This window comes from Nerophis lumbriciformis, linkage group LG21 (genome assembly GCF_033978685.3).
Source record: "Nerophis lumbriciformis linkage group LG21, RoL_Nlum_v2.1, whole genome shotgun sequence".
In the NCBI taxonomy this organism is placed as follows: domain Eukaryota; kingdom Metazoa; phylum Chordata; class Actinopteri; order Syngnathiformes; family Syngnathidae; genus Nerophis; species Nerophis lumbriciformis.
Window position 1 is genome coordinate 36,645,001 of NC_084568.2, and position 13,654 is coordinate 36,658,654.

At 41.4% G+C, this 13,654-nt stretch overlaps 2 protein-coding genes and 1 long non-coding RNA gene across 5 annotated transcripts in view; 2 read left to right on the forward strand and 1 right to left on the reverse strand.

The window, feature by feature from the left end:
* LOC133620832 (sodium-dependent neutral amino acid transporter B(0)AT1-like) overlaps positions 1-8,093 on the forward strand; it is a 31,966-nt gene extending 23,873 nt beyond the window's left edge. The window contains exons 9-13 of one of the 2 annotated variants that reach the window (XM_061982424.2): positions 1,141-1,297; positions 1,362-1,566; positions 7,214-7,373; positions 7,538-7,700; positions 7,797-8,093. In XM_061982424.2, coding sequence (XP_061838408.1) covers positions 1,141-1,297; positions 1,362-1,566; positions 7,214-7,373; positions 7,538-7,700; positions 7,797-7,958 — 847 coding nt within the window. In that variant the 3' untranslated portion in view covers positions 7,959-8,093. Of the gene's footprint in view, positions 1-1,140; positions 1,298-1,361; positions 1,567-7,213; positions 7,374-7,537; positions 7,701-7,796 lie in introns of those variants that run through there. The other variant, XR_012051054.1, reaches the window with a different exon arrangement.
* Positions 8,094-9,134: 1,041 nt separating this feature from the next.
* The window catches only part of LOC140679684 (uncharacterized), a 68,228-nt gene continuing 63,708 nt past the window's right edge, over positions 9,135-13,654 (forward strand). The window contains exons 1-2 of one of the 2 annotated variants that reach the window (XR_012051055.1): positions 9,135-9,728; positions 10,221-10,384. This is a non-coding gene — a long non-coding RNA (uncharacterized lncRNA). The remainder of the gene's footprint in view (positions 9,729-10,220; positions 10,385-13,654) is intronic. The other variant, XR_012051056.1, reaches the window with a different exon arrangement.
* On the reverse strand, positions 10,753-13,008 carry marcksl1b (MARCKS-like 1b). Its single transcript, XM_061982425.2, has 2 exons — positions 12,695-13,008; positions 10,753-12,144 (listed from the first exon to the last, which is right to left on the reverse strand). Exons 1-2 carry the CDS (start codon positions 12,779-12,781, stop codon positions 11,602-11,604), a joined length of 630 nt encoding a protein of 209 aa, XP_061838409.1. The 5' UTR covers positions 12,782-13,008; the 3' UTR covers positions 10,753-11,601.

The window sequence follows — 13,654 nt, forward strand, 5'->3', positions numbered from 1 at the left end:
CCATGTTAGCAAACTCGACTTCTGGCTCCGCCATGATCAGACATGCCCCCCCACCCCCCCTCTCCTCCCTCCACACACTCACACTCACACACAGAGCGCATATGTCTCTCTCTCTTCTCCGGCTTGTGACACAAGAAGAATCAGAACGATGACACAGCAGTCCTCCGATAAAACACACTTTATACTACAAAAAAAGTAACGTAAAATAACGCAGTAACGCATCATGTAGTAACGGTAACTGAATTACTGAATATAAAAAAATAACGCGTTAGATTACTAGTTACCGCCGAATCTAACGGCGTTACAGTAACGCGTTACTTTGTAACGCGTTAGTCCCAACACTGTATACATATATATATATATATACACAAATATACATATTTACGCATATATATATATATATATATATATATATATATATATATATATATACACAGTATATACCGTATTTTTCAGAGTATAAGTCGCACCGGCCGAAAATGCATAATAAAGAAGGAAAAAAACATATATAAGTCGCACTGGAGTATAAGTCGCATTTTTTGGGGAAATGTATTTGATAAAAGCCAACAGCAAGAATAGACATTTGAAAGGCAATTTAAAATAAATGAAGAATAGTGAACAACAGGCTGAATAAGTGTACGTTATATGAGGCATAAATAACCAACTGGTATGTTAACGTAAGAGATGTTAATCACCGTATTATAAAATTCCAATCAAGTCAAACTACGGATAGATGATACAGGAAGTTGAATGATGTGGACACGTTTGTTACTGGTTACTTTCTAATAAGCTTCTGCCTTGGAGACTTTGTATGTGTAAGTAACATGCAACTATAATTATTTGTTTTTATTCACAACAGCGGTTTTTTTCAATGAAGGACACCTATTGCAAACATCTCGTGTGCTATTGTGTGCTTAGCTGTTGTGCAGCTGCGAGCTCCTAGATGACCTTTTGGAAATGACTTGAGTAAAATAGAAGAATTGGTGTGCTTGTTGGAGGACATTCAGATGTTAACTGTCTGTCCAGCTTCACACGCTGCAGGACCGCTTGTATCGGAGATGACATCATCCGATAACTGTTGTGTTTGCTGATATCTGATATCGGATCAGTATTAACGCTCACTCATGGTTTCCTCTTTAGAAACATCCTGTCCCTCATAAACGGCTTCGATCTCCCCGAGGACAGCATCACCCCGAGCAACTACGACTTAGCCTTCCAACATCTCAACAGCTCAGATCCGGACTTTGTTCTGGGCTTGAGCATGAAGACCTGCGACATACAAAAACTCCTCAGCGAGGTAAGGAGACCACCATGCCGATATATCTCCTCCTGCCGTGTGACTGACAGGCACGCGTGTCCAGGGTGTGGAGGGAACTGGTCTGGCTTTTATTGTGTTCACAGAGGCCATCACCAAGATGCCGGCTTCTCCTGTGTGGTCCGTGCTCTTCTTCATCATGCTCTTGTGCCTGGGCCTCTCCACCCTTTTTGGCAACATAGAAGGAGTGGTGGTGCCCTTGAGGGACCTGGGGGTCTTTCCTAAAACGTGGCCTCACGAAGCTCTGACCGGTACGTTACATTCGCACTCACGACATTATTCTTCAATCAGGCCTTGGTTATTCGGACACTTTGGACAATTTTATGCTTGCGACTCTGCGGAGGTCTGTGGAGGCAGCATGCTGGGATGACTTTGGTGAGGAACATCTTGAACATGGTCCCATATCGGGTTGTACGGTATACCGGTACTAGTATAGTATTGCGGTACTAATGAATGAATACTCTGTTTGAAAAGTACCACTTCCCCATTCTTTTTCCTTTTTTTATTTTTTACTACGCGCATGACATTGCTGGTTTTACGAGCAGAGGAGCATGTTCGGCAGCGCACACACACAGAGTACTTACAAGCAGACACAGTGTGTAGACAGAAAAGGGAGAATGGACGCATTTTGGTGTAAAAAGTAAAGATAAAGGTGAAGTTATGACACTGAAACACCCTCAGCAAGAGGTGCTTTAAAACATTAAGTTAAAGTACCAATGATTGGTGACAAATAAAGTGAGTTTATTCCAAGTATCATTATCACTGGAGGACGAGGAATAGGTAAACATGCTTCACTACACACCGTAGGAGGATACGATAGCTCACCGGCGCCACCGCTAACAGCAAACTAGCACCCCTGAATGTAAACAAATGCCATGGGTGGATCTACACCTGACATCCACTCTAATGATACCAAGTACAGGAGCGTATCGAGTCGATACTACTATAATTACATCGATACTTTTTATCATCACAAAATTGTTTTTCCTTTTTTTAAATTCATATTATGTTTATAAAGTCAGTAAATATGTCCCTGGACACATGAGGACTTTGAATATGACCAATGTATGATCCTGTAACTACTTGGTATCGGATCCATACCTAAATGTGTAGTATCATCCAAAACTAATGTAAATTTTCAAAGAAGAGAAGAATAAGTGATTATTACATTTTAACAGAAGTGTAGATAGAACATGTTAAAACAGAAAATAAGCAGATATTAACAGTAAATGAACAAGTAGATTAATAATCCATTTTTACAGTTTGTCCCTCATAATGTGTAGAAAATAATAGGTGTATAAATGACACAATATGTTACTGCATACGTCAGCAGACTAATTAGGAGTCTTTGTTTGTTTACTTACTACTAAAAGACAAGTTGTCCAGTATGTTCACTATTTTATTTAAGGACTAAATTACAATAATAAACATATGTTTCATGCCCTAACATTTTTTGTTAAAATAAAGATAATAATGCAATTTTTTGTGGCCCCCTTTATTTAAAAAAAAAAAAGTACAGAAAAGTATCAAAAAAATGTTTTGGTACCGGTACTGTCATGTCTGTATTATCATGTTTTGTTTTAAGTCATGTTTTGTTTAGTTTCTGTCTTTTCACTCCCTTGTCTGGTCACCATAGCAACCATTAGTTTTCACCTGTCACGTCACGCACCTGTTTCACGTTTTGAGTCACGCACCTGCTTTCACTAATCATGTCCATAGTATTTAAGTTCATTCATTTTCTGTTGTTCGGCCTGACGACCTCACACCACATTTATGCTCTGTCCATTGTTTCATGTCCATGTTCACGCTGCTCCTTTTTTGTCCAAGCCAAGTAAGTTTTTGTTCCATGTTTATAATCTTTTTGTTTTTCATAGTTTATTCTCCGCCACTGTGCGTGCTTTTCATTTGTACTTTTTGCTATAGTCTTTTGGTTTCATAGTTTATTATCCGCCACTGTGCGCGATTTCATTTATCCCTTTTTTTTGATATATTAAATTGATATATTAAAACCCGCCATGTACCTTAATTCCCGTCTCGCCCGTGCCAACTTTCCGTTGCATCCTGGAAAAGCTAACTCCCAAGATCAAGTCCTGACTGGTACTAAAATATTGGTATTGGACAACCCAAGTTCCATCTTGCCACTGAAATCAAGTTCAAATTGATTTTAGGTTTGATATTATCGAGTCACTGTAGTTGTTTTGGGGCTATTTCTTTTGATAGAATAATACATTCTGGAAAAAAAATTGCCTTCAAATAATGGACATTAGTTTTTTTTGTTTATTTATTTTTGTAGAATTACACGTCGTGGAAAAAGTGGTCCTGAAATGTGAAACACAAATATCCACTGCAGTGGACATTTTCTCTTTTGGTCTATTTCTTTTGTTAAAATAACACATTTTGGAAAACAAATTGCCCTGGAATGAAAAACACAATCGTCCAGTCCAGTGGACAATAAATGTTTTTGGACCATTTATTTCATCAAAGTGACAAATTTCAGAAAAAAATAGCCCTGGAATGCAAATCACACATGTCCACTGCAGGGGACATTTTCATTTTTGGTCTTTCTTTCTTTTGTTAAAATAACACATTCTGGAAAACAAATTGCCTTGGAATGAAACATACAATCGTCCACTGCAGTGGACATTATTTGTTTTTGGTCCATTTCCTCCATCATTGTGACAAATTTCAGAAAAAATAGCCCTGGAATGCAAAATACAAATGTCCACTGCAGTGGACATGATTTTTTTGGTCAATGTATTTGTTTAGAATTACAAATCCTGTAAATGTAAAACACACACGTCCACTGCAGTGGACATTAATTGTTTTTGGTCCACTTCTTTCGTCAAAGTGACAACTTTCAGAAAAAATAGCCCTGGAATGCCTTGGTCTATTTCTTTTGTTCAAATAACACATTCTGGGGGGGGGGGGGGGGGGGGGGGGAAATGTGCCTTTAATGAAAAACACAATCGTCCACTCCAGTGGACATGACTTTTTTGGCCCATTTATTTTTGGGACAAGCGGTAGAAAATGGATGGATGGATTTATTTGGTTAGAATGACAAATTCTGTAAAAAGTAGAGCTGAAATGCAAAACACACACGTCCACCTCAGTGGACATTAGTTGTTTTTGGTCCATTTCTTTCATCAATGTGACACATTTCAGCAAAAATAGCCCTGGAATGCAAAACATACACGTCCACTGCAATGCACATTAGTTGTTTTTGGTCCATTTATTTCGTCAATGTGATCATTTTCAGCAAAAATAGCCCTGGAATGCAAAACACACACGTCCACTGCAATGCACATTAGTTGTTTTTGGTCCATTTATTTCGTCAATGTGACAATTTTCAGCAAAAATAGCCCTGGAATGCAAAACACACACGTCCACTGCAGTGGACATGAGTTGTTTTCAATCCATTTATTTCGTCAATGTGACAACATTTCTGCAAAAATAGCCCCGGAATGCAAAACACACACGTCCACTGCAGTGGACATGAGTTGTTTACGATTCATTCATTTCGTCAATGTGACAACATTTCTGCAAAAATAGCCCTGGAATGCAAAACACACACGTCCACTTCAGTGGACATTAGTTGTTTTTGGTCCATTTCTTTCATCAATGTGACACATTTCAGCAAAAATAGCCCTGGAATGCAAAACACACACGTCCACTGCAATGCACATTAGTTGTTTTTGGTCCATTTATTTCGTCAATGTGACAATTTTCAGCAAAAATAGCCCTGGAATGCAAAACACACACGTCCACTGCAGTGAACATGAGTTGTTTTTGATCCATTTATTTCATCAATGTGACAATTTTCAGCAAAAATAGCCCTGGAATGCAAACTACACACGTCCACTGCAGTGGACATGAGTTGTTTGTGATCCATTTATTTCGTCAATGTGACAATTTTCAGCAAAAATAGCCCTGGAATGCAAAACACACACGTCCACTGCAGTGGACATGAGTTGTTTTCGATCCATTTATTTCGTCAATGTGACAACATTTCTGCAAAAATAGCCTTGGAATGCAAAACACACACGTCCACTGCAGTGGACATTAGTTGTTTTAGATCCATTTATTTCGTCAATGTGACACATTTCAGCAAAAATAGCCCTGGAATGCAAACTACACACGTCCACTGCAATGCACATTAGTTGTTTTTGGTCCATTTCTTTCATCAATGTGACACATTTCAGCAAAAATAGCCCTGGAATGCAAAACACACACGTCCACTACAATGCACATTAGTTGTTTTTGGTCCATTTATTTCGTCAATGTGACAATTTTCAGCAAAAATAGCCCTGGAATGCAAAACACACACGTCCACTGCAATGCACATTAGTTGTTTTTGGTCCATTTATTTCGTCAATGTGACAATTTTCAGCAAAAATAGCCCTGGAATGCAAACTACACACGTCCACTGCAGTGGACATTAATTGTTTTCGATCCATTTATTTCGTCAATGTGACACATTTCAGCAAAAATAGCCTTGGAATGCAAAACACACACGTCCACCGCAGTGGACATTAGTTGTTTTCGGTCCATTTATTTCGTCAATGTAACAATTTTAAGCAAAAATAGCCCTGGAATGCAAAACACACACGTCCACTGCAGTGGACATGAGTTGTTTTCGATCCATTTATTTCGTCATTGTGACAACATTTCTGCAAAAATAGCCTTGGAATGCAAAACACACACGTCCACTGCAGTGGACATTAGTTGTTTTCGACCCATTTATTTCGTCAATGTGACAACATTTCCGCAAAAATAGCCTTGGAATGCAAAACACACACGTCCACTGCAGTGGACATTAGTTGTTTTCGATCCATTTATTTCGTCAATGTGACACATTTCAGCAAAAATAGCCCTGGAATGCAAACTACACACGTCCACTGCAGTGGACATTAGTTGTTTTCGGTCCATTTATTTCATCAATGTGACACATTTCAGCAAAAATAGCCCTGGAATGCAAAACACACACGTCCACTGCAATGCACATTAGTTGTTTTTGGTCCATTTATTTCGTCAATGTGACAATTTTCAGCAAAAATAGCCCTGGAATGCAAACTACACACGTCCACTGCAGTGGACATTAATTGTTTTCGATCCATTTATTTCGTCAATGTGACAATTTTCAGCAAAAATAGCCCTGGCATGCAAAACACACACGTCCACTGCAGTGGACATGAGTTGTTTTCGGTCCATTTATTTCGTCAATGTAACAATTTTAAGCAAAAATAGCCCTGGAATGCAAAACACACACGTTCACTGCAGTGGACATGAGTTGTTTTCGATCCATTTATTTCGTCAATGTGACAATTTTCAGCAAAAATAGCCCTGGCATGCAAAACACACACGTCCACTGCAGTGGACATTAGTTGTTTTCGGTCCATTTATTTCGTCAATGTAACAATTTTAAGCAAAAATAGCCCTGGAATGCAAACTACACACGTCCACTGCAGTGGACATTAGTTGTTTTCGGTCCATTTATTTCGTCAATGTGACACATTTCAGCAAAAATAGCCCTGGAATGCAAACTACACACGTCCACTGCAGTGGACATTAGTTGTTTTCGGTCCATTTATTTCATCAATGTGACACATTTCAGCAAAAATAGCCCTGGAATGCAAAACACACACGTCCACTGCAATGCACATTAGTTGTTTTTGGTCCATTTCTTTCATCAATGTGACACATTTCAGCAAAAATAGCCCTGGAATGCAAACTACACACGTCCACTGCAGTGGACATTAATTGTTTTCGGTCCATTTATTTCGTCAATGTGACACATTTCAGCAAAAATAGTCCTGGAATGCAAAACACACACGTCCACTGCAGCGACCCCCAATCGATATTATTTGATAAGATGTTTTTTTTTTCGTACGTGTGTTTCAGGACTGACTTGTCTCGGGGCCTTCCTCATCTCCCTCCTCTTCGCACTGAATTCTGGGAATTATTGGGTGGCACTTTTCGACCATTTTGCGGGATCAGTTCCTCTCTTGACAATCGGGTTCTTCGAAATGATCGCTGTGGTTTACGTCTACGGCATAGACAGGTAGAAAGGGAACACAGATTGTTTGATAACTTTCTATGGATGTCTGACAACTAATCTGTGTGTGTGTGTGTGTGTGTTTGTGTGTGTGTGTGTGTGTGTGTGTGTGTGTGTGTGTGTGTGTGTGTGTGTGTGTGTGTGTGTGTGTGTGTGTGTGTGTGTCTCAGGTTCAACGAGGATGTGAGATTCATGACAGGACATAAACCCGGCATCTTCTGGCAGGTTATGTGGAGGTTTATCAGTCCTCTCATCGTCCTCCTCATTTTAGTCTTCTACCTGGTGACTCAATTTCAAGAAAAGCTCACCTACTTAATTTGGGATCCCCAATCTGTAAGAACTTCTTCTGTCAATCATCGTCCTTGTGACAAAAAACAAACAAAAAAATAGGCTTATTGTTTTTCTGTGTTTTTTTATATACTTCAACAGAAAGGATTCCCGTCACTGTCGGTTGAAGAATATCCGTCATGGATCAACGTAGTGATTTTTATTTTAGCAGGTGTTCCCAGTTTGGTTGTACTAGTGTATGCTTTTTGTCGCTTTATCTTTGTTTGCTGCAAGAGCAGAATAGCCACATGTGATATAATGTAATTTATATTGCATTGTATTGTTATTTGCTTACTCGGCTGGTATTATATGAGGTTTGTGGTCTTAGGGCTAATGGCTGTCACATTAGTGGCAACCTCACTACACACACACACACACACACACACACACACACACACACACACACACACACACACACACACACACACACACAGGTCAATTAAGAAACCAATCACTGACACATTTGTGCAAAATTCAACATTGATTACATTTGTTGAATACTTAAAGTCAATATTTAGAAGAAATATACACTATATTGCCAAAAGTATTTGGCCACCTGCCTTGACTCGAACTTGAAGTGCCATCCCATTCCTAACCCATAGGGTTCAATATGACACCTTTTGCAGCTATTACAGCTTCAACTCTTCTGGGAAGGCTGTCCACAAGGTTGCAGAGTGTGTTTATAGGAATTTCCCACCATTCTTCCAAAAGCACATTGTATGTTCGGTAGTGAGGACGTTATTATTGTTTCTAACAATTTGTTAGAAATTGTCAAAATACACACTGATGTTGGCTCTCAGTCTCCGTTCTAATTCATCCAAAAGGTGTTCTATCGGGTTCAGGTCAGGACTCTGTGCAGGCCAGTCAAGTTAATCCACACCAGACTCTGTCATCCATGTCTTTATGGATCTTGCTTTGTGCACTGGTGCACAGTCATGTTGGAAGAGGAAGGGGCCCCGCTCCAAACTGTTCCCACAAGGTTGGGAGCATGGAATTGTCAAAAACGTTTTGATATCCCGGAGCATTTAAAGTTCCTCTCACTGGAACTAAGAGGCCGAGCACAACTCCTAAAAAAGAACCCCACACCATAATTCCTCCTCCACCAAATTTCACACTCGGCACAATGCAGTCCGAAATGTAGCGTTCTCCTGGCAACCTCCAAAGCCAGACTGGTCCATCAGATTGCCAGATGGAAAAGTGTGATTCATCAGTCCAGAGAAGGCGTCTCCACTTCTCTAGAGTCCAGTGGCGACGTGCTTTTCACCACGTATGGTTATGTATGGCTTAGATGCAGCTGCTCGGCCATGGAAACCCATTCCATGAAGCTCTCTGCACACTGTACGTGGGCTAACTGGAAGGTCACATGGAGCTCTGTAGCAACTGACTGTGCAGAAAGTCTTTGCACTATGCTGACCTCTCTGTCAGTTTATGTGGCCTACCACTTGGTGGCTGAGTTGCTGTTGTTCCCAAACTCTTCACTTTTCCTATAATAAAGTTGACTTTGGAATATTTAGGAGCGAGGAAATTTCAGGACTGGATTTGTTGCACAGGTGGCATCCTATGACAGTTCCACGCTGGAAACCACCGAGAGCGGCCCATTCTTTCACAAATGTTTGTAGAAACAGTCTCCATGCCTAAGTACTAGATTTGATACACCTGTGATTAGTGATTAGGACACCTTTGGATTGGTGGCCAAATACTTTTGGCTATATAGTGTACATACTAAGGATACAACATTAATGCTTTAAAATAGAAACAATTTCACAAGTAGGCATATTTTTGGACATGTTTTCCACAAATGTGACAAATAAGGCTCTTAAACGGTCCTGATTAGTTGTCAGTTTTCATTTACGACCCTTTTGCGACGCAAGTCGTCGATTTACGACATTACGTCCAAGATAACGACGTCTATTTAAAGTCAATCTGATTGATTTGTGTATTTTTGAGTAAATGTGTGCGCTTGGTCGGATAGTTTTGAAGTGAAAGCCGGAATTTCATCACATTAAAACCACAGCAGTTTTCTGAAATACGCGGGTAAGTAATTTAAATAACTTTTTGTAGTTTGTATGTTCGGTAGTGAGGACGTTCTAATTGTTTCTAACAATGTGTTAGAAATTGTCAAAATACTTTTTGTGGACAGCAATATTTTACTTTAATCAGTAATATCTTGCTTATAAAAATGTAAAAACACTGCGTTATCATGTAAAAAAAGTATTAAATTAAAAAACCGCTCAGTGTGTTGTTTTAACAGGTGCCCTGCAATTAAACTAATGACCGCCAGATGGCGGTGTTGGCCAACCTCAATTTACCTTAACTGGAAGAGAAATGCAGTCATCCTTTTTATGATGCAAAAAACGCATGTATAAAAATAAATATATATTTTGAATTAAGGTAATTTTTCTTTTTAGGACTGAGATGCACTCGTCTTAAATAAAGAAAGCTTGATTAAAAAATGTTTGCAAGCTATTATGAGCATGTGAACGAGGTCATCCCTGCTTTTTTTCTCCCCCATGCATCATGTTGAAGAAGGCTTCTTCCTTCCATTCATCCATTTTATACCGCTTGTCCCTCTCGGGGTCGCGGGGAGGTGCCGGAGCCTATCCCAGCTGCACTCAATCCAAGCAATTCTGCTGACGTGCAACAGTGGGGAGGTGCTGCCAGTCAGGGATCGTCGGCCATAACATGGAAAGGTTGGTGTGTTCAATTATGTCAGGCGCGCTTAAGTGCACGCAGAATAAACATGCATTAATCTGTCGTCTAATCCTCATAAATGTGAAATATTTTTGTTAAATTAATGAGACTAGGCCTTTAATGGGATTTTAGTGCCACTTATAGAGCAGCACTAGGCTTGTATTTATGTTTAAAAAGTCCTTAGGGGCTTTAAGTACACTTAAATGATGAATATGTCATTAAATAAGTATTTTCACCTCCGCGTGCTAAATTTTAATGATAAAGTAATGTCAGAAATGTGCCTTTTGTGCTGATAAAGTAGGTCACTGAGGGGAATGACTTAAGGTGTGTGTTGCACGGTGCCAATGATCATAAAGCCACATCCACGGGCAGGTAACCAACATTTATTTACCATTATCAACTTTACAATAAAACCAGTAACATCTGTCAACATTAGCAAAATAAAGAACAGAAATCAATCCCAATTGTATTTACAGAGACAAAGCAGATTCAGGCTCACACACAACAGATAAACAACTCTGCTTCATATCAAACCGCAACAGTGAACATAGCAAGCTGAAGTGTTCTTTTTTTTTTTTATTCCATAGTAAGGTAAAAATCAAACTTGTCTATAGTTTCTTTTTTTTCTTTTTTTTAACAAACAAGACTTCTTTTTTTTTCTCCAAGATGGTTCTCTATAATACACCACAAAATACTTCAAATTTGGGTTAAAATATAGGAATGTAAAAAGTTGGCGAGTCTCTTGAATTTTCCCCGATTTCTTGTTTTCTATTTTTGTTGTTGTTGTTGTTGTCGTCCCCCCCCGGCTGTTGAACAGTCTTTTCAAGTGGTGTTGGTGTCCTCTTCTCCCCTTCGCCGAGGAGGCATCTAGAGCTGGGAGGTGGGCGGAAATAAGACGCGTCCTCCGTTGGTGGCGTCGTCGTCGTCGTCCGACCGCGTGTGCTTGGTGGTGTCGTCTCGCCGCAGCCTTGAAAAGTCCGTCGAGGTCCAGATGTCGAGCAGGTAGTGACCGGGTGAATCTAGTCTGTCGTCTTGACGAAGAAAGTGGCACGTCGAAAGGAGTCTCTCACATACATGTGTATATATTTACATATACATATATCCATATACATATGTATACATATACACATATATATATAAATATATATATATACTCTTAAATTCTCTCTCTCTCTCTTTCTTTGAAAAACAGTCCAGCCAGTTCGTGTGCGTACAATCACTCCTTCTTTTCAGAGGGGGCGGGGGTCGAGCTGCTCTCCTCTGTGGGTTTGGAGGCCTCGGGGGCAGCTGCCTCCTTGGCCTCTTCCTTGGGGGCGTCCTCTTTGGCAGCCCCCTCCTCCGCTTTCGGGGCCTCGGCTTGAGCCTCCTCCTTCGCCTCCTCCTTCTTCTCGTCCACGGCGGCGGCGGCGGCGCCATTTTCAGCCGGCTTCTCCTCCTCGGCGGCGGCGGCCTCCTCTTTGACCGCCTCGTTCTTCTTGGTCTTCTTCAGGTTGAGTTTGAAGTTGAAGGACTTCTTCAGGGAGAACTTCTTCTTCTTCTTCTTAGGGGTCTCCTTGGCGGCCGCCTCGCCCTCGGGTTTGGCCGCCTCGCCCTCGGGTTTGGTCGCCTCTCCGTCGGCGGCGGCGGGCGCCGGCTCGATGGCGTCACCCTCAGCGCCGGCCTCGGGCTCCTTGGCCGCCTCGGCCGAGCCATTGGTGGCGGCAGCATCCCCGTCAGGCTTAGTGGAGACGTCGCCATTGGTCTTCACGTGGCCGTTCTCCTGCAAAAAAAAATAAAAAAAATAAAAACATCTTAAAACTGCACCAAAAGGCAAAATATCCAACATCCGATGGTTTTTGTTGAGAATGTGTGATCATTTTGCAGAGCATCGTCGTGCTCATCAATTAAGAGAGGCGACGCCTTGCAGCTCCTTGGCCGGTCGATAGGCGGCGGTAGATGCGCGGGTACCAGACAGACCCTCAACAAAGACGCGTCTCGTCTTTTTCACTAAATCGCTCCAAAAATGTTCCACTAAAACCCTCATTGATGATCGCAACTAAATCCAACGGTTAATTAAACCGGATAAAACGGGAAAGGTGCACATTCGTAGAAAAAAAAGGTGCGTTCAAGATGCCCCCCTCCCCCGTTTTCTTGCATTTCTTGCATTTTGATCAAATGAACACATCCTTTTTTTCAAGTTGCGAGGATGCTGCAAGCCACACCTGACTCCTGCAGGATCCGCTTCAACACGTGATAGGATGAATCTTGCCCGCAAACCTGCGCTTGTGTAATTAATTAATTGCCTTGTGTAATTAATGAAATGGCATTACCTGTCCGTTGGTTTTGACAGCCGCGGCATCGGCGGCGGCGGCGTTGGCCTCCACGGCCACCTCTCCCTTGGACGACTGCGAGCCCATTGTCTTCTTTGTCTTCCCCAAAGCAAATGAAAAAGAAAAAACTAAAAAAAAGCGTCGGCCCGAAGTTAATCCAAACCCCAGGTCGAGTCGCGTATCCGGCGGCGAAGCGACGAAAGTGCTTTTTTTTTTTTTTTTTTTTTTTTTCTCCTCCAATGTTCTAATTGACTCTTCCCAGTGCGTCTCTGCTGGTTCTTGTCAGCGCGGTGGAGAGAAAGCCTCTAAACTCGTCGGCGCTTGAACGCAACGCTTCAACATACAACAGGTCTGGGGCGACACCCGGTGGGCGGGGCTTGGGGCTTTTTTCAGCCAATCGGCGCTCTGTCTGGGGGCCAGTCTAGCAGGCTCTGGCCAATCACTGCTCGCTGCCTGGCAGAAGCCCACCCCCCCTCCCTCTACATTTCTGTAGTTTAAGGTTTATTATTATTGCACATGCATACAATTCCTCTTGGATAATTATGTAAGAGGTCACGTGATCACCTGCTTTATGGCAAGTGAGAAGTAATTACGACACCGTTAAGACTGGTAAAAAGGGAGTTTGTTGGTATTCTGTTGTTTTTTATGTGTCATCTCTAGTACGGTAAACTGGGCAAGTTTTGACCTTTTTAGGCTTGAACATGCAACTTTTGCAGGGTTGAGTGCTACATTGACGTTTGATGAGTCAACGGGGGCTTTTCCCACTCTTTCACTTTGACTAGCCCTCAAAGAAGAGGCTCTATGTTTACTTTTTTTTATCATGCAGCTTCTGCTTTCACTTTTGCAAAATATGTTTGGTTACAGCAGGCCCGGCCCTAACCAATCTGGCGCCCTAGGCAAGATTTTAGGTGGCGCCCCCCCACATCGGCAGTGAAGTGTATATACTCACAAGAAACCGAA